A 20,752-nucleotide genomic window follows, 5' to 3' on the forward strand; every position below is an offset into this window, starting at 1 on the left:
GGGGGGGAGAAAAAAAGCATCCATGCTTTCTGAAAGCTAAGTAACTGACTTTGGGATTATCTGTGCTTTGTTCCCCAGCTTGGTTGCCTGAGAGGTACTTATCCTGGAATAGGGCCTGGTGGGGATACTAGGGTTGAGGTAGGGAAGGGGATATTCTCAGAAGAGCTGGGTTGTTACTCCACGTATCCTGAAGTCTAGCAGCCTGTGGGTAGAGGGTGACTTCAGACAAGGATGCTCAGAGTGAGGTCTCTGTATACCTTCTCTCTATCCTCCCAACCCCCGCCCAGCAACTCCTCACTAAGCAAGATAGCCTGGACATCTACAATGAAAGAGATCTCTTTAAGACTGAGGAACCAGCCACAGAGGAGGAAGAGGAGTCTGCTGGTGACGGAGAACGAACCTTAGATGGAGAGTTAGACCTGCTAGAGCAAGACCCCCTGGTGCCACCTCCACCTTCACAGGCACCCCTTTCTGCTGAGCGGGTGGCCTTTCCCAAGGGCCTACCTTGGGCCCCAAAGGTCAGGTAGGTTTGATACCTCCAGGACCCTGAGTTTGGGGATTAGAATCACTGAAGGCCCAGAGTGCAGTAGTCTAGCATTCAAGTCTCAAGCCTGGCTAGAAGTCAGAACTCCCAGGTTTGAAGTTTTCTCTGTTAGCGGCCATCTTCCCCCACTGCTCTAGTCATCCTATTGATGGGTTAGTAGCCCAGAAAGGGTCTGTCTCTCAAGGTTTGTTTTTGTTTTTTTTTTTCCTTTTCTGGGGTTTGCCTCTCCACTGTCCTCTCAGACAGAAGGACATTGAGCACTTCTTGGAGATGAGCAGGAACAAATTCATCGGATTCACTCTGGGGCAGTAAGTGACTAGATGATCAGAACTGGCTATAGAGTGGTTTTTAGGGGGCCAGAGGAATGGGTGGCTGGAATGAGAGATGTTGCCCTGTAGTCATAGTGTAACCTAGAGCTACTGGGTCATGGGCATCTCCTACGACTACTTTGGGCTTGTGCCATGGAATTTTTTTCCTTCTAGTTTCTTAGAAGAACTCTTATGTTCTTAGCCAGGTGTAGGACTTAACAAGTCATTGCCTCTTGGGCTTCAATGTCCTCATGAGAGTGTTGGATTAGATGATCCCTAGGAAACCTTCCTGTTTTAATGAGCCAGAATTCTCTGAACAAGCAACATGGTCAGAACAGACCCAGTCTTTCCCCATTTCTCCTCCCTCATGAATTCCTCACACTGGCTGGCCCCTATAAAACTGAGAAAGTATTATTACAAGTGTTTCGCTGTAGTTGGGCTACATTCCCTTTTAGGGAACCTACTGCTCCCTGACAAAGTAAATCCCCAAAAAACTATATAAAAATCCAAATTTTCACAAGCACTTCTGTGTGGCATTGTTCTTTTTGTGTCTTATAGCAATAATGGGGGTACTGGAAGCTTATAGAGAAAGATCCAGAATACAGCATGTTGAAAGTGGCATGGTCCATGTAACTCTAGGGAATATCAGTAGTTCTGTATACTTTTGATGCTTATCATCTGGTATATCTCTCATTTCACAGGGACACAGACACCTTGGTTGGATTACCCAGGCCCATCCATGAGAGTGTGAAGACTTTAAAGCAGGTGACCAGAGTGGGCTCTCAGTCTCCAGGGATAGGGAGCCATCAAAACAAGTTGGATTACCCGAGTCCTGAGTATTGGCTCTTCTTCCAGACACATTCTGAACCAATTATTCTATATTTCCCCTGCAGGCATTTTGGCCAAAGAGGAAAAAATTAGGCCTCTCCCTACTTAAGCATTTTCCTACATTCAGATAGGGGGAAAGTTATCCTTCCTTCCTCTCATGGCTTTTTCCTCCTCCCACCCCTTGCTTCCTTTCCTCTCACTTCTTTGTCCCTATAGGGCCACTAACGTCCAAAGGCCCAGGATTAGTAGCGGTCTGCTCTGCATCCAAAGTGTATGCGAGCACAAAGAGTAAGAATAGTCGTCTCTTGCCTAGACCTTAAATTCTCCCTTACCCCATCATCATCACTCCATACACATGCACACACATATACTCACATGCAGCGAAATTCACCAGGCAATGGTCCAGGGGCATGGGCCTATTCTTTACTTCCCCTTGCCCTTGGTTGAAGGTAAATACTTAGGGATTTGCTGCTCTTCAACAAATACGGAAACAGAATAAACAGAAACACTGTATATGAAGCACTTGGCTCAATTATTAAGGGTACAAAGGTGAATAAGACTCCTGCCTTCAAAGAGTTCGTGTCCTATTTGGGGTAACAACCCATATACAGGACATTTCCTTATCATTGAGGAAGTTAAGCAAGAGGCTGGTACATATGTGATCAAAGCCCTCAGTATCTTTCTTCTTTTTTTTTTTTAAGTAATCTCTACACCCAGCATCTCAACAACCCCAAGATCTAGAGTTGCACGCTGTTCAGACTGAGCCAGCCAGGTGTCCCCCACCCTTTGTTTGTTTACTTATTTATTTATCTATCTTATTTTTTTAGTGGCCTCAGCCTCTTAATTGATGTCTTTTCTTCCCCAGCACAAGTACATCTCCATTGCAGATATTCAGATCAAGAATGAGGAGGACCTGGAGAAGTGCCCCATGTCTTTGGTGAGTCAAGGGGGTCCTACACAGGAGGAGGAGGACAAGAGGAAATCTGTCTGCAGTGCTGTCACAGAACATGTGTGCATACTGTTGGGCTCTTACTGTGTGTACCATGCAAGGCAAGGTCCCTACTTTTTTTTGTGTGTGTTTTAGGTCCCTACTTTCATGATACATTCGAGTTAGAGAAAAAAGAAAATAAGTAATTAAGGAAACAAGAAGACTATCAGAGAATGGAAGATAATGAAGAAAATTTAAATAGGATGACATGGTAGAGGCATCTGTCATGCAGTAGACTACTTTCAATTAGGCAGTCAGGATAGGTGGACCTCTGAGAAGGCGACAGCTAAGCTAAGATGTGAGGTACAAGAAGGAGTTGGCCATAGGAACATCAGGGGAAAGAGAATTCTAAGCAGAGGATACAGCCTTAACAAAGTGAGAGCAAGCTCGGAGTATTAGGGGTAGCGAACGAAGGCCTGTGGCAAGAGCACAGGCGTGAGGGGTGAGGTTGTGTGTGACAAAGTCAGGGAGTGGCCTGGAGCTACTTTACACAGGACTCCTAAGCAAAGATAGGGAGTGTGAAGTTGTTTCACAGTACAGAAGTAAGCCCTTGGAGATTTTAAGCAGGGGAGTGGCATGATCTAATTTATCTTTTCAAAACAATTGGCTCCTGTGTATAGACTTTACCAGAAAAGAGTGGAAGCAGGGTGATCAGTTAGAGGGCTCTTAAAATAGTCAAGGTGAGAAATGATGGTGATATGGAGTGGGGTAGTAATTACAGAAATAGGGAAAAGTGGAACAAATTTGGGTTTTATTTTGGAGGTGTAGCTGACAAGACTTGCTGGTCAGTTGGATGTGATTAGAAAGGCACGGAGGAATCAAGAATAAGAATCATTTGCCAACATGGGGAGTTCTGTTTCATCAAGAGTTCTATTTTGGTCATACTCAGTTTTAGATATCCATTAGGCAGCCATGCACATGAGCAGTCATGCAAATTGAATGTATAAATCTAGAGTTCTAAGAGAGAGGACTGGCTTAGAGAGATAAATTTGGGAGTTGTTTAGATATCCATTAGGCAGCCATTCACATGAGCAGTCATGCAAATTGAATGTATAAATCTAGAGTTCTAAGAGAGAGGACTGGCTTAGAGAGATAAATTTGGGAGTTGTTGACTTACTGGACAGTGTTAAAACCATAGAATTGGCTGAGATAACCCAAGGAGGGAATGGAAATAGAGGAAGGAACCCAGGACAAAGCCCTGGGCACACCAGTATGTTGAGGGTAGGATGAGTCAGGAAAGGAGCCAGAAAAGAACAGTAAGAGAAACACTCAGTGATGTGGGAGAGAATGTGGGAGATTGTGATACTATAAAAACTAAGAAAATTTTTTTCTAGAAGGGAGTGATCAGCTGTGTCAAATGCTGCTGATAAATGGATAAGACTATAGGTGCCCATTGGATAGGACACCATGAAGATAACTGGTGACCTTGTTAAGAACAACCTCAAGTGAAAAGGTGGGGCTAGTAGCCTGGTTGGAGTATGTTAAAAAAGGAATGTAAAGAAAGGAGGTAGACAGTCAACACAGACAACATAGTTTTATTATAAAGAGGATAGAAATGGGATGGTAGCTGAAGGAGGATGTGGGGTCAAGGGAAGGTGTTTTATAGCCAGGAGATTCTAGAGTATGTTTATGTCCTAAAAGAGATGATCTTGCAGAGGGGAGACGATCGCAGAACTGATGTATTTGACAGAGCAAAAGGGTGAGAGATCCCCAGCACAAGTGGCGGGTTGGCCTTTAATAGAGCAGAGGCGGTTCATCCTTCATGTCAAGAAGGAAGGTAGAGAACCTGGTAGATTTGGTGTTGAGAAGATGAGGGGTGCCTGTCTGATTGCTTCTGTTTTCTCCATGAAGTATGAGGCCAGGTTAGCAACTATTGAGGGGTTGTGGGGTGAGGGGATTGGTTTGAGGACAAGGGAAAAGGGAAGGTATGACATAGATCTTTTGGAGAGCAAGAAGGCAACCTTAGAGGATTGCCTGAGTTTATTGAATGCCCATTTAAGCAGCAGCTGAGTTATTTGGGATGGCAAGGGCCAGGTTATCCCTCCCTGCCTCAGGGAGGACCTCAGGCAGTGCCTCAGGTGCCTCAAGGCAGTGAACCTCGCCCTGGAATAGAGGTACCTTGTGAGAGGAAGGACTGCATTGGCCAAAGAGGACAATGGCCTGAGTAACCCCTTGAGCACTGGAGGCCCCTGTCCTCCCACTCTTATAAAAGGCTTAGATAGGGTCATCAAAGGACAAAGAGAGTTGTGCATAAGGGCCTTGTCATTAGGGAGGAAGGGATGTAGTAGGGGCTGTTGGAGAAGGAAAGAAAATAGCTTCTACCCAAAAGCTTCCCTGCTAATACTCCTTCCTGCCTCTCTGGGCCATGGGTTACCCAACTCCCTTATCAGCTTTCTCTACTGAGTTACCTACCTCTCACTTAAGAGCATTCTAGAGCTCTTGGATGGCCTCAGACTGACACCATAGGAAGTGCTTCTGTGTGGGGTATCTGTTCTAGTGTCCCAGGCATTCATGCACCCTGACTTAAGTTCCTGTGTGACCAGCAAAGCAGTGGTCTGAGCCAATTCCTAGGTAGGTGGTCTGATTCCTGATCTAACATGTGATGTGGAAAGAAGAATTCTGGATTGATTCCAGATAATGGGAAAACCAGAATCAGATTATCAGGGCTGGAAGAGCGCTCAGAGGACATCAGACCAGCCCAGTGATCCTAAAGAAGAGGAAACTAAGACCCAAAAAGGAAAAGTAGCTTACCCAAAGTGATACAATGAGTCATTAACACAGCTGGAATAAGAACCTAGATCTGACTCCCAGCTCAGTGCTCTTTTCATGCCACCCTTCACAACCAAGAAAACATAGCCTTTGGTCAACTGGAAAACGGCCTGGGCAAACTGTGTGTTTTCCTGCCATAGGGGGAAGAGGTGGTACCAGAGACACCATGTGAAATCCTCTACCAAGGCATGCTCTACAGCCTCCCCCAGTACATGGTAAGGAGATTGCTGGGCTGAGCTGCCCTTCTCTGCTGCAAGGAACAGACAGTTGAGAGCCATTTCAAGCTGAGCCATCCATCATTTGAGCTTATTTCCTGAGCATTCAACCCTGAGGCAAGGCATTGTCTAACACATGAGAATTCTGAGCTTTCCTCAGGGCTTCTCCAAGAGGAAGGAGGACTTGGCTTTACTCCCAAGTTCTTCTTTGGGAGGAGTGGAGAATAAGGTGGGATCCATGCAGGATGCATTGGGGGCCCTCCTTCTAAGTAAATATCCTCGACCCTTTGAAGTCTGCCATGGTCTGTCATGTTCTGGATAGCCTCAGGCTGAGTGGTGAGGATGTTGATGGTCAGGGTTAGAGGGAGGAAAGGGATAGAGGAGGTGAGATCATGCTTATACCTCTCACCTTATTTCTAGACATTGCCCCCTCACTCTCTTCCTTCCATCCTCTTCTTTAGAAAGAACAATCTTGAAACAGAATAGCCTATAAGCTCCCTTCTGGGTCCATAGCCTCATAGGCAGGCCTCTCAGGATTAGGCACCTGTTTGCCCTTCGGGAGGCTGAGAAGATTTGGTCATTGAGGAATGGACATAGAGGAAGCCTTACTTCTCATAGGGCTGTTGAGGTATGGAAAAATAGTCTGTTGAATGGAATGGACAGAGATGGATCTCCTCATTTTCTACTTCCTAGATTGCTCTGCTTAAGATTCTACTGGCTGCAGCCCCCACCTCCAAGGCTAAGACAGACTCTATCAATATCCTGGCTGATGTCCTGCCTGAGGAGATGCCGTGAGTGCTTCAACTGGGTTGGCTGCTGAATGCTAGCTGTGTCTACAGTGTCTCTCTAGTCCCCGCCCCACCTTGATAACCCTTATAGGGATTGTCTCCAAAGATGTCTCCCCTCCCTTACCAGTAACCACTTTCCACTGGTGCTCTCTGCTAGGTTCTTTTTAGCTCAGAATTGAGGGTCTGCAGGGCAACATCAGTGCCAGACACTGACTGCACAGGTGTATGGGTCGACAAGGGCTGAACTTTGTCAAGGGCTGAACTTGCCAAAGGAAAGAGAAAAACAAAGAGAGCAGAGGAGCTTTTCTCCAGACAGGCTGGTAAGGGGTAGCTCTGGAGGTTTCCTAGCATAGAAGTTCAGATCTGCCAAGTTCTGGTTCTCTTGTATATGTTGTCTCTGACCCAAATACCTGGGTCCTTGTAGGCCTCTCTCTACGGCTACTCTCTGCACTGACTCCTCCTCTCCTCATTATAGCATCACTGTTCTTCAGAGCATGAAGTTGGGAATCGATGTGAACAGGCACAAGGAGATCATCGTAAAGAGTATCTCTGCTCTGCTCCTGCTACTCCTCAAACACTTCAAACTGAACCATATCTACCAGGTGAGCAGCTAGCAGTGCTCCTCCACAGGTCTCAGGTGTCCCTCAGGCCCTGCTTCCCAAAGAGAGGATGCAGGGGCCTTTGTAGTCCAGTTGAACATCTTCCAGCCTTTTCTATGTCTTCCTCAGGGAATCTCTATACCTGTTGCATAGGCTTGCATGGGGCTGGGGCTGGGTGGGGGGGGGGGGGGTTGAAGTGGGATGTGAGGTGCAGACATCTGTGTCCTTGAATATTATCCAAGGGTTGTAGGTAAGAATTCTTCGCTTCTTGGGAATGTGCCCAGCCAGCTTTGAAGCAGTAGAAGACAGGATTCAACCATTCCATTAAAAAAAAAAAAAAAAAAAAAGGAAAAAGTATGTTGAGCATACCTTTCTATATGTGAAGCACTTTTCTAACGTTTGAGATAGAATTCTGAATAATGCACAGTTTTGGCTCTTAAGGGCTTTGAAGTCTTGTACAAGGTATGGATATATAAATAGCTAATTATGGAATGGTAAGTGCAGGATACAGGTAAGTATTAGCTGGTAATCCAACCTGAGATGGGGAAGAGGTGACTTCTAACCTGAGTCCTAAAGAAACAGATGTTAGCTAAGATATGGGAGTTGTCAGGGAGGGAAGATGGGAAGCCTTTCAAGCAGAAATGTTAATTTGTGAAAGTCCAGAGGAGAGAGAGCGAGAGCAAAGTACCTTTGGAAACTGATTAAATGTTGCTGGAGTTCTGCCTGGGGTGGGGGGAGATGGGGAGGGCTGGTGATACATGAAGCTAGAGACAATGGCAGGGAGCAGATCACACAGTTGATAGCACACGGATATTGAGTACTTCTAATGTGCCCGGCACTCTATTAAGTTCCTATGGGTTCTCATTTAATTCTCTTAACCCTATGAGGTAGGTCTTATTTTATCACTGTTTTATAGATAAAGAAACCGAGATTTCCTAAGAAAGGTTAAGAAGCCTTTTCCCCATGAAGGCATTGTTTGCCATGCTAAGGAGTTTGGACTTGATACTGTGGGCTTTGCCAAGATATGGGGGAACCTGGGAGCAGAGAATGGATGGTCTCTGTGATGAGAACATGGGGAGGAGACGGAGACTTCTCATGACTGCTCAGTGTCTCTGCTCCATTGCCCTCCTAAGAAGTCAGAACCAAGCTTGTTGCTAGAACAGCAGGTTCTCGGAGTACACAGAGGCTCCTGCAGGCTCTGTGTCCTTGAGGTTTGACTATATAATCAGGGTATTTCTCCACATTAGTACATCCAGAGACATCTTTGGGTGTGTTACGGGTGTCCTGGGTGCTCACACTTCTTCTGCCAATGTTTGCTGAGCAACAGCAGGGCTGGGAGGAGAAGGGGTGGGTGGGAGATGGTGTTCCTAGTAGAAAGAACAGAGAACTGTGGATATGTTTTTCTGTCTGCTTCTCTTGGTGGGCAGTATGTGGATCAACAGCCAGACAGGTGGGTGGCTTGATGGGCCTTGCCAGTGTGTGTCAGTGTCAGTGAATCCCAACAAGTCTACAGATACGTCTCTAACTGAAAAACATTTTCCATAACTTCATAGTGGGTATGTATTGGCTGCTCCATCTGGAGCTTTGGAAAATACCCTGGGTCAGCTGCCAGGGAGAAAATATTTGAGCAGAAGAAAGAAATGGGCAGCCCAAGCTGACTCCCCACCTCTAACCACACGCCCAGGGGCAGAGGGCAGCTTGATTTGTTTCCATGGCTACTTCTTGGTGACCAGGAAAAGCTGAGGGATTTAAAACACCACAATTTTCTGCTTTTTCAACACAGTTTCTGTACTGTCCCAGTAGTCTGGGTTCTGGATCTGGAGCACACTGTATCTGATGCTCCTCAGTGTATCACAGGCAAAACCTAGGTGATGCAACTCCATGACACTGCCCACTAGGTTTTCCCAGACACAAACCCCATCCAAATTCAAGCGAGCAAAATGGAACCCCTATGTTTGGGTGTTTAGCCATCAAAGAGATCTTGGACTTATTCTCAGTGCAGGGCTTTTATTGATCCATTCGTTAATATACTGATATTGTAAGTACAGGGATAATACAGTGAACCACATAGACTCATGCTGGAGCCCACATTCCAGTGGTTCACTTGGTTACTGTGTGCCATATCCATCCTGACTGAGTGATGCCAGCAGTTGCTGGGAGTAAGCTACACCTGTTTCTGCTATATCAATCACTGTGGAAACACTATGAGCCAGAGGTTTGGTATGGAAGACAACTCCCTCAGGGAGCCTTCCTTTCTTGTTGAGCTTAGGAACAAATTTCACAGCGATTCCTTCTATTTACCTGGAGTGGGATTTTCTTTCTGGCTTGGTTGTGTTTTGTGCTTTTGGTCAGCTTCTTGCAACAACGTACACACACTGAAGATTGTCCTCCATGTAGGATGAGCTGGCTGATGATGCTTCTCCCATTTCTCAGGATGGCTGATAACATAAGTGGACACTGGATATTCTTAGGAATGGATATTAGAGTTGTACTTGCCTATCTTTTTCATACACACTTTCTATTCTCCCCCAAATAAGCAACCTTTCTGTTTGGATCTTTTAATTCAGTTTGAATATGTATCACAACATTTGGTGTTTGCCAACTGCATTCCTTTGATCCTGAAGTTCTTCAATCAAAATATCTTGTCCTACATCACTGCCAAAAACAGGTATGGACACTGGACAGATTTATTTCAAAGGTCTTTTTTGGAATGGATTGAGAAATATACATCTCTGAGCCTTTCAGTTCTCCTTGTGTCCCTAGTCCCTTCAATGTTAGAGCTGTCACTCTTAAATTTGATTTCCTTAAAGTGTAAGTTGATGATGGGGTGTGTGGTTTGGCCTCTTCACAGAGGTATTTGTATTTTAACAGTTTTGAAAACTGAAAAATGTCATGATTCAAATAAATAAAACTGTAACACTGAAATTTTAGCCCTATGGCAGAAGGATCCAGAAGATATTTTTTTGTGAAACAGACTTCTCATTTGGCCAGCCCTGATTTTAGTATAAATCATAAGTTGGATCAATTATGCTTCTTTGTAAATTGTAGTCTTATACTGAATTTGTAACTGAAGGTAAATAATAGATCCTTACTTATCAGTTTGTAATAAGACAAATATAGGGTATTTTATTTAATCTCCTCGGCGCTAAGAGGTATTACAAATTTTATTCCCATTTCACCAAGTAGGAAACAAATTCAGAGAGCTTAATTGACTTGCTCAAGATTAACATGCTAGTGAGACCACTTAAGTAAGCAGTAGAGGCAGGATCAAAACACAAAATTGTTTTCTGGTCACAATCGCTATGAATACAAATTGCTTTCCACTCCTCCAGCCAAATGGGGACTTGGGGGTTACAGAGTAAATCCTTGTTCTTTAGTTTGCTACTTCCACAAGAACTGGAAGCATGCTAATTAAAGTTTACCAGAAATGCTTTTACCAGAGGCAGAGCTCCTAAAGTAGAAGTAAGAAGGCTGATGTGATTACTTGGGTTGACTGGAAAGCACCAGGAGATGGTGCCTCACCAGTCTTGTCAGTACTGCCTGAAAATCCACCATAGAGAGGCAGCCTACTTATATACGTAGTTTAAAATAAAACATACACATGGAACCCAGAGTCATGAGACCTGCCATTTGCTAGCTATGTAATCTAAGTAAGGACATTTTTTTTTTTTGAGCCACAGTATTTTCATCTTATGATGAAAATAATACGTCCTCTGACTATATCATAGAGATTTTATATAAGCATTAATTAAGAGAAACATACAAGAGTCCTGTTCCACATTTCCGGGGTTGGAGATCCATCCTTGGATCAATCAAGTATGGCTGGGGTTCAGGAACTAAATACCTACCCTGCACCATGGGCATAGATGGGAGGGGCAGACAATCTGATAGGTGTCTATTGGGTTCCATTTGGAATTGGAAGAGTGGTAGTGCCAGCCTACATCATTTACTAAGATTGGCTTGGATAAGATGGTCCTCTTTTGCATCACCTGTAAGCTTTACTGTTGCATGATCCCTGAAAACTTGGAGCACTCCTACATCCTTATTGCATAGTTTTATCATGGCTTTTATAATCCAGATAGATATTCCAGAAACTTGTAACTTTATTTTTGGCCCCCTTAGGCTAGAATTCCGTTCACTGAGACTGCAACACATCCATCTTTGATTTCCCACCCCCATTTCCTGGTTGCCAGCACCTACATAGCCATGGGGCTTTGTCTGTGGGAGGTGGGTAGATAAGTGGATTCGCCAGCCAAGAAAGTTTATCCTAATGGAGCAGTACAGAACTGGCAACCCTGGGAGAATCCAGTAGAGTGAATTGAAATGATGAGCAACGTTATAGGTTGTTCCACTGCCCTCTCTTCTTCTATCTTGGTTCCCCTAGGTTATCGTTGTGAGTTTCTGGGACAAAGGTAAATATTTCTAGGTAAACAAATTGTTTACCAAAGAGTTTTGGTTTGTTTTTTTTGTTTGTTTTTTCAACATCTATTTATTTTGAGAGAAAGAGACACAGCAGGAAAGGGGCAGAGAGAGAGGGAGACACAGAATCCTAAGGAGGCTCCAGGCTCTGAGCTGTCAGCACAGAGCCCGACGTGGGGCTCGAATTCACGAGCTGTGAGATCATGACCTGAGCCGAAGTCGGACACTTAACCGACTGAGCCACCCAGGCACCCCTGCTTGGATAGAATTTTGACTTTTGAAATGTAGGGTCAGGTCCAAGAAACCCCATACTCCTCTTTATAGCCCCTGCTTTGACAACATCCTTTATCCATTTCCAACTGCACTAGTTCAGATGGATTGGTTATAAACCTTACGGAATGTCAGAACCAGAGGAAGCATTAGAGATGAGCTAAATTCTGCATTGTACCAACAAAGAAAGGAGAAAAGGAAAGCAAGAACTGTAATTTTGAGTAATTCTGTCTCTGTCGTCATGCAGTGCCTCATTTCCCCTGCCTACTCATGCCTGCTTCTCTGGGCTCACTGCAGAGCCTCCAGCTCCCTTGCAGTCCCCCACTGTGGGTTTCGGGGACAGATGCCATTGCCATTCTTGAACTACTAGATCGGCCCTGCTGTAGGAAACTGCCTCTGTCTTAAGCTTCCTTCAGGAGTGGCTTCTGTGATTATTTCCCAGAGCTTCTGGCTTCCAGAAACATTTGGTAAAGGACACAGGAGAGAGCTTCATTTCATCCTCACATCCACAGATTGTTAGTAATTGGGCAGCAAGTTTGAAGGTTGGGCAGCATCTCTGGGAACGCAGTTCACACATACACACAAGCATACACTTAAATGCAAAAACACAAATGCACACAATTGTCCATGCATTTTAAAGAAGGGAGGAGAAAGGTGGCTATCCTACAGGCTCTCTTGCTGGTCTCTTTTGCATCTCCCAGATGAGGGGCCAGCCTGAAGGAACTCTGTTCCTCTCATGACTGAGGAAAGGAGACTGGAGCTGGAGTTTCCTGGCACCACAACCCTCAGTTTCAGCTGAGGTCACTAAGCGCTTTGGGAAATAGATGGGGCCTGCTGGAGAGAAATAACTCCTGCCATTTCAGATACTGCCATGTTTTGCCATCGCTATTTCCCTAAAGCCTGTCCCTTTCTCTGTGTCCTGCAGCATCTCAGTCCTGGATTACCCTTGCTGTACCATCCAGGATTTGCCGGAGCTTACTACAGAGAGTCTGGTAAGCAGAGGGGAATTTGGTAGCTTTTGAAATTGCCAGGCTGGTATTTACTCTTCCATTTCTTCTTCAGCCTCCTCATGCCCCTGGTTTGAGAGTCTCAGATCAATAAAGGCATATTGGCAAGAGCACAGAGGCAGTGGGGGCTTAGAGCTGCTGACCCAGTTGAGCAAAATTGGGAAAAGCTGCGCATCATAATTTGCAGAGAAGAGAAAAGGGTCAGTGACAAACACTAAGGAGGAGAGGGAATTTAGAAAGATAATGGGACTGAAATTGAATGTGAACATCTGTGCTAAATGACAGGACAATCTCTACTGGTCTATTCCAAACAATGATCTGTCTCCTTTCTGCTGTGTCACAGGCTATTCACTTTTCATTTTCATATAGATTGTAAAAAGTAGAAGTGTACCTTGCTTAGGTCCCTCTAAGCCAAAAGTTGGTAATAGCCACAGAAGATTGACCCAGAAATTTCTTCATCCTGGAAACAACTTTAAGCAAATCAGAAAGTTCTTCAGCATTATTTTGAATTTCATGAAATGGACTAATCAACAGCATATTGAAGATCAATTGTCTGCCATGTAGATATACCCCCTAAGATATACTGAGTTCACACCCTCACCCTGTTGCATTTACTTGGTTATCTATATTTGTTTCTCCATTTAACTGAAAACTCCTTGAAGGAAGAGTTTCCTTCAAGGAAGGAATGAAGAGCATCATCTTCATTTTTATATCCCCAGAGTGTAGCACTATGGTACATGGAAGGAGCTCAAATGCTGAATGACTGGATGATAGCACCCACGTGTCCCCCAACTTTAATACCTGCAAAACATGGTATATCCGAAAAGTATATTATACACAAATAGAATAATACCTTCGTGGTACAGGTTTTATAGAACCATAGGATTCTTCGCTGGAGGGGAACTGAGAGCCATTTAGCCCAACCCCCTGTTTCAAAGATGAAAAACCAGAAGGCCCAGTGGATGAAGTGACTTATCATAGTCCACTCCTCATAGATGACAGATCCTGAATTAGAAAATGACCCGTGTCCTAAGATATTAAATCTAGCACCCTTTTTAGCATCAGGGCAGAGATTTCCTGTCTTACTTAGATGTGGTCTCAGAAGCCAAGGAAGCTCAGAGCTTCTTATGCCTATAAAGAGAGGTAATAAGTTGTCTAATAACCCTGTTTATGCACATGATGTTATTCAGTCTATAAAATACTGTAAGGGGTGCCTAGATGGCTCAGTCAGTTGAGCATCCGACTCTTGATTTCAGCTCAGGTCATGATCTCACAGTTCGTGAGTTCAAGCCCTGTGTCAGGCTCTGCACTGACAGTGCGGAGCCTGCTTGGGATTCTCTCCTCTCTCTTCCTCTCCTCCGCTCACGTGTGCACTCCGTGTGCTGTCTCTCTCAAAATAAAGAAATAAACTTTAAAATAACTGTATAAGCTTGATATTACTGTTTTATAGATGGAGAATTTAACTGCCAAAAGCTTACAGTTGAAAGTAGCAGAGCCAGGGTGGAGACTTACATCCCTACCATTCAGAGTTGGAATGAGGAAAGCACTTTCCCACAGAAAACAGTGGTATACAGCATTAAAGGGCTACTGTTAGTAGGGCATTTCAAAACATAAAGTCAGCTTTTAATGGCTGAAATCTATTTCTTAGTGCAATATGTTCTTTTTTCTCAATCCCACATATAGAAAATTGATGGAAATTCTACCTTCAAATATCTTTTGATGGATCTTTGAGGATATGAGCATAAAATTATTGAAATAATTATCATGCCTCTGAGAAGATTTTATTGTTATCCATGAGCAGGTGAAAGCACGTATCTATTCTAAATAAAACAGTTCATGCTAGGTAGTCCTCTCCTTTCTGTGAAGCAACAGTGGCACCTGGTGGTTTCATTTGGTAACCACAGATTTTTCTCGCTTGAATTCATGGTACTAGTACTCCCCCTGAGCCCAATCATGGGCTTAAGTAACTAGCAAGTTTACTCCACGTAGGTCCTCAACATAATGGTTTGTTTATCTAAACTGATGGCTTCTGTACTCAGAAAAGACTAATGTTCATATGAGTAAGATTTATCTCTTTTCCAGGCGCAATAAATTCATTGTAAACAGAAAATGAACTGGGTTTTTATAAATGTGTAGGATTTTCTTTAAATAATATTGCAATTTTTTTTCCTGGTTATAAAATCAGTATATACCATTGTAGAAAATGGGCTAAATACAGAAAAATAATGGGAAGAAGACAAAAATACCTTAATTACACTGCCTACATGTAAGTACTGTTAACGTTTTGCTGCAATCACCATATATGTACATATTCATTCATATATATACACACACATTATTTAAAAGAATAAGGACTTTGGGTTATGTTTCAATTTACATGATAAAATTTAAATCACAATGTGGACTTTAAACATATTTGAGAACCTAATTTTTTTTTAAGTTTATTTTTTTACTTTGAGAGAAAGAGCAAGCTGGGGAGGGGCAGAGAAAGAGAGAGAATCCTAAGCAGACTCCACACTGCAAGCATGGAGCCCGATGTAGGGCTCAAACCCACAAACCATGAGACTGAGCCAAAACCTAGAGTCAGACACTCAACCAGCTGAGCCGCCCAGGCGCCCAAGAACATAATTTTTAATAGCTACACATAATATTCCTCTTCTTAATTTTCTTAATTGATTGTTTTCTACTACTGTTGGGGTTTTCTGTGTAACTCCAAAATGAACATCCTCACACATGAATCTTTGACTTTGTCTCTGATTATCTAAGATAGATTCCTAGAAATAGAATTACTCAGCTGAGGTAGTCTTGGTTCATATTTTCTCAGTTCTCTGAATTCGAACTGAGTTCAACTTCATCTAGAACTCCAGTTGCACATTTAATGGACATGAAATAAGGTCAAAGTTAAAGGCATTTTCTAAAGTCTTCCCATTTTGTCAACCTGTTTAGCTCTACAATAAGACATCCTTACCCATGTACTGAGAAGTTTCCCTACGTACCTGGTATAGGAAGGCTTACAATTTTTGGATCTCCAAATGTCTATATTCAAATTCAATCCATTAAAGTAGGGAAAAAATTAAATTCCAAACATAGAAGGGTAATGAATGCATGATTGTGTGGAAGATAGGTTGCTAGAAAAGTCAGTGATATGGCTTCAGCAAGTATTGTAGAATACTCATCATCTGAATGGTTATTTGGGGCAGTGGAATAAAAAGTAGAGTGAGCAAGATGATGCTTTGGGGGATGGAATATATTGATCCTTTATGTATTAACATCTCTTTCCATATTTATGTATATATTAGAACATACATAATGTTATTACAATAATGTATTTCTAACTTATAAGTAAACATGTATATTTAGGATTGCACACAAAAATTATTTACTGAGAGATATGTGCAATAAAAAGTTTAGAAACATCACTGCTTTAGAGTATGTTGAAACGATGGTAAGTTTGTAGGTCAGCTTTCTTTGTCGTCTGTTGGCCCTAAAGAGAAATCCTACAGATTACACCCCTTCCTCCTTTCCTCTCCTATTTGACAGATATTTGGGCCCCAAAAATGTGGCAAGTTCTGTGTAAATCCATTGTCACTGCTGCCAAGCCAACTCAGTTCAAAATGCTTGTTGTTTTTCTACAGAAAGTGATTTAATAACACCAGCATCACATACAAAGAAGGGCATATTTTGAACAATGTAGATGTTCAGGTAGGCCTATAGATTAAGGATGGAGGAATGAGAAAAAGTGGTATATGTGGAATCTCTGAGTATCAGAGCTAGAGGTTTCTCAATATCTTGCCGAATCGCATCCTTGACTGATGAGGAAATGGGTAGAGTGATGAAGTATTGTCCGGGTAGAGCCAAAATAGTGGGTCAGAATTTACGTGACTTAGCCATTTGCAAAGAAACATTTGGCATTTCCTTTTAGATATATGTAAATAAAATTATTAAGTTAATTTTTAAAAGGTAGTTCATTGCAAATTCCTCAAATTTGGGTTTGACTTACATTCAGAAAGATCTATAAAATTATGTTCATATCACTTAAATTTATGCACCTGATCCTTTCATCTATCCTTATTAAATTTTGTTTTTATAACTTCCTAATCCAGATATTTTTAGATATCCCAGAAGATTTTTGTTGTTGTGTTTTTAGTTTTTATTTTCTTATTGGAATATAATCATGTTCAAGTATTAAGGTCTCTAACATTCATTTCAGACATTATTTAACCAATGATTTGTGACCATCACTATTTAAAACCACAATTGCCTTTAGCATTATTGTTTCTCTGTTCTAGATATAATGCAAACACATCATAAGGTAAATATCCAATTTTCTATGAGGTATATTTATATAGAGGATAGAGGAAGAACCATGGATAAATGTTTTTTTTTTACCATTTTATCATTTTTCTTGTTAAAACAGCATTTCTGTTATGGGTATGAGATTAGAATCTATGGAATGAGTTTTCAAATTCAAATGTGCAGATCCCTCTCCAGGGTGCAAATAATAGTTTGTTTTGCTAAAGCTCCCCAAATGATTTTGACATTTTCTCTTCTCCTTCCTCCTTTTTTTACTCATACCACTTAAGAATTACAGCTCTCTTTTATGATATCTAGGTCCTTAATCCAGCAGTGCCTTAACTGTCAGAAATCCATATGATAAGGGAATTCTTCTATAGTGATTGGGAAAAGAAATTCCTTTTTTGGGGGGGAGGGGTAGGGAAGAAATTCTAAGCTAGAAATATGAATTCATTTTCAGTTGTGTGAACCACAATAACGGAATGAATAAAAGAATCATTTCCCGAGAAATGGTTATTATTGTGAATTTACAATAATTAAGTGTTAAAACCTAGCAAATGTTTTTTTTTTTTTCAAATAGGTTCAAATAAATGCAAGACTGACATGGCGTGGAACACCTGAAGCCCAAAGCAAAGAAATAGACTAGTTTGTAATATAGAAAAGGCAGACAGAACTACAGCTCTAAGTTACCTTGATCAAGTAGGTTATAGGTTGTAGAAGTTCCATGTGTAAAAAGGGAGACATTGGGCCATTAGGTGAACATAAACTTTTCCTGGACTATGAAACTCCCATGGAGTCATTACATAACAACCAAGTTAATATTAGAAACTCTGATTTTCACTGAAAAGCTGGTTATCAATCTGAAAATAAGAATCATCACTAGGGACTTTAATAAGCTGAGAAGGTTTGTGATGTATTAGATTTAACACTTAGCAGTACTTCTTTGTTTTTGTTTTTGTTTTTGTTTTTGTTTTTTTAAGTTTTTATTTATTTATTTATTTATTTAAGTAATCTCTACCCCCAACATGGGGCTCGAACTCACAACCCTGAGATCAAGAGTTGCATGCTCTTTGGACTGAGCCAGCCAGGTGCCCCTAGCAGCACTTCAAAGGTTCAGTCTGATCATAGACTGACCGAACTCAGTCAGATGTTCCCCTTTACAACTGGAAACCTAATTATTGTCATTGTTGTTGTTGCTGTTGTTGTTGTTTCTGGAAACTATTAGGCGTGTTTGAAATAACGATTATAATAGGACTTAAGAAAGTTTCTTTACCATTAGGTTTTGAAGAAGCTGAGAAAGCAGGGGATCAAATCAAATTTTCTCTCAGGAGATCATCTTCTGTGTCTAGGATTCCAGAAGGGCAACCAGAAGATGAACAGTAAATAAAGAACAGTAAATAAAGATGAACCGTAAATAGTGTTATAATTCAATCAGTTACTGGAAATAGAGGTTCAAGCTCTGTGAACTTAAGCAAGCCCTTCCTCTCCCTGAGCTTATGTGAACTTAAGCAAGCCCTTCCTCTCCCTGAGCCTCAGGTTTTGCTTCTGTGGATGACAGAATTGGACTAGACTTAGCCAAGTCTAAAAGCTGAGTCTCTTTTAGTGCTCAGATTCCAACCAATTTGATTTCCTCAGTACAAAAGGAAGAAACACTCTGTTCTTTCAGCAGTCTTTTGAGTTAATTATCCACATAACTGGCGTAAGCCTCTGTTTTTATTTGGCTTGGCTCAGTCAGCTGGGCTAAGATGGATCTTGAGAACAGAATCTTTGTAGTGCCTTAGAGATACTATGAAAGGGTAGGATGTGATCCCTGAACTGAATTTTTAGACCTCAGGTGTATGTAAATAAAACTTTTTAGTTGTTTTTGGTTTTAATTCCAGTGTAATTAATATACAGTATTGCATTAATTTCAGGTGTACAATATAGTGATTTAGTAATTCTACGCATTACTCAGTGTTAATCATGATAAGTGTACTCTTAATCTCCATCATCTATTTCACCCATTTCCCCCACCACCTCCCCTCTGGTAACTTTCCGTTTGTTCTCTATAATTAAGAGTCTCTTAGTTTGTCTTTCTCTTTTTTCCTTTGCTCATTCATTTTGTTTCTTAAAGTCCACTTGTGAGTGAAATCATATGGTATTTGTCTTTCTCTAATTTATTTCACTTAGCATTATACTGTCTAACTCCATCCATGTTGTTTCAAATGGCAAGATATCATTCTTTTTTATGGCTGAAAAATAATCCATTGTGTGTATATATATATATATATATATATATATATATATATATATGTATATATACCCCATCTTCTTTATCCATTTATCTATGGATGGACACTTGTGCTGCTTGTATATCTTGGCTATTGTAAGTAATGCTTCAGTAAACATAGGGGTGCATGTATCCCTTTGAATTAGTGTTTTTGTATTTTGGGGGTAAATACCACGTAGTATGATAACTGGATCATAGGGTAGTTCTGTTTCTAACTTTTTGAGGAACCAGTTTGCATTCTTACCAACAATGTAAGAGAGTTCCTTTTTCTACACATCCTTGCCAACATTTGTTGTTTCTTATGTTTTTTGTTTTGGCCATTCTGACAGGTATGAGGTGATCTCTCATTTTAGTTTTGATTTACATTTCCCTGATGATAAGTGATATTGAGCATCTTTTCATGTGTCTGTTGCCAGCTATATGTCTTCTTTGGAGAAATGTCTGTTCACGTCTTTAGCCCATTTTTTAATTGTATTATTTGTCTTTTGGGGGTTGAGTTGTATCAGTTCTTTATATATTTGGGGTACTAGCCCTTTATCAGATACGTCATTTGCAAATATCTTCTCCCATTCCATAGGTTGCCTTTTAGTTTTGTTGATTGTTTTCTTCGCTGTGCAGAAGCTTTTTATTTTAATGTAGTCCCATTAGTTTATTTTTGCTTCTGTTGCTCTTGCCTCAGAAGACAGATCTTGAAAAATAGTGCTACCGCCAATGTCAGAGAAATTACTGCCTGTCCTCTCTTCTAGGATTCTTATGGTTTCAGGTCTCACATGTAGGTCTTTTATCCATTTTGAGCCTATTTTTCTGTATGGTAAAAGAAAGTGGTCCAGTTTTATTTTTTTGCCTGTAGCTGTCCAGTTTTCCCAGCACCATTTGTTGAAGAAACTTTTTCTCAATGTATATTCTTTCCTCCTTTGTCAAAAATTAATTGACCAAAAAAAAAAAAATTAATTGACCATTTAATTGTGGATTTATTTCTGGATTTTCTATTCTGTTCTATTGATCTGTGTTTTTGTGCCAGTACCATACTGTTTTGATGACTACCACTTTGTAATATAACTTGAAGTCTGGAATTGTGATACCTCCAGTTTTTTCTCTTTCAAGATTGCTTTGCTATTCAGGGTCTTCTGCGGTTCCATACAAATTTTAGGATTGTTTGTTCTAGTCCTGTGAAAAATGCTGTTGGTGTTTGGTTGGGGATTGCATTACATCTGTAGATTGCTTTGGGTAGTATGCCCATTTTAATAATACTTTTTTGTTTTCAATCCATGAGCATGGAATGCCTTTCCATTTCTTTGGTCCTCTTTGGTTTCTTTCATCAGTGTTTTATAGTTCTCACAGTACAGGTCTTTCACTTCTTTGGTTAGGTTTATTCCTAGGCATTTTATTATTTTGGGTACAATTCTAAGTGGAATTATTTTTGTAAACATGCTTATGCTACCGAAACATGGGCAA

General features: G+C 41.4%; 1 protein-coding gene across 6 annotated transcripts in view; it reads left to right on the forward strand.

The window, feature by feature from the left end:
• The window catches only part of STRIP2 (striatin interacting protein 2), a 46,496-nt gene that overhangs the window by 17,702 nt on the left and 8,042 nt on the right, over nt 1-20,752 (forward strand). For 2 of the 6 annotated variants that reach the window (XM_042972017.1, XM_042972024.1), the window contains exons 10-18: nt 288-523; nt 787-852; nt 1,554-1,617; nt 2,546-2,617; nt 5,578-5,652; nt 6,346-6,443; nt 6,916-7,042; nt 9,607-9,707; nt 12,654-12,720. In XM_042972017.1, the coding sequence (XP_042827951.1) occupies nt 288-523; nt 787-852; nt 1,554-1,617; nt 2,546-2,617; nt 5,578-5,652; nt 6,346-6,443; nt 6,916-7,042; nt 9,607-9,707; nt 12,654-12,720 (906 nt within the window). Of the gene's footprint in view, nt 1-287; nt 524-786; nt 853-1,553; nt 1,618-2,545; nt 2,618-5,577; nt 5,653-6,345; nt 6,444-6,915; nt 7,043-9,606; nt 9,708-12,653; nt 12,721-18,307; nt 18,439-20,752 lie in introns of all 6 variants that reach the window. The other 4 variants (XM_042972036.1, XM_042972041.1, XM_042972049.1 and 1 more) reach the window with 4 other exon arrangements.

This window comes from Panthera tigris, chromosome A2, assembly GCF_018350195.1.
Source record: "Panthera tigris isolate Pti1 chromosome A2, P.tigris_Pti1_mat1.1, whole genome shotgun sequence".
NCBI classification, from domain to species: domain Eukaryota; kingdom Metazoa; phylum Chordata; class Mammalia; order Carnivora; family Felidae; genus Panthera; species Panthera tigris.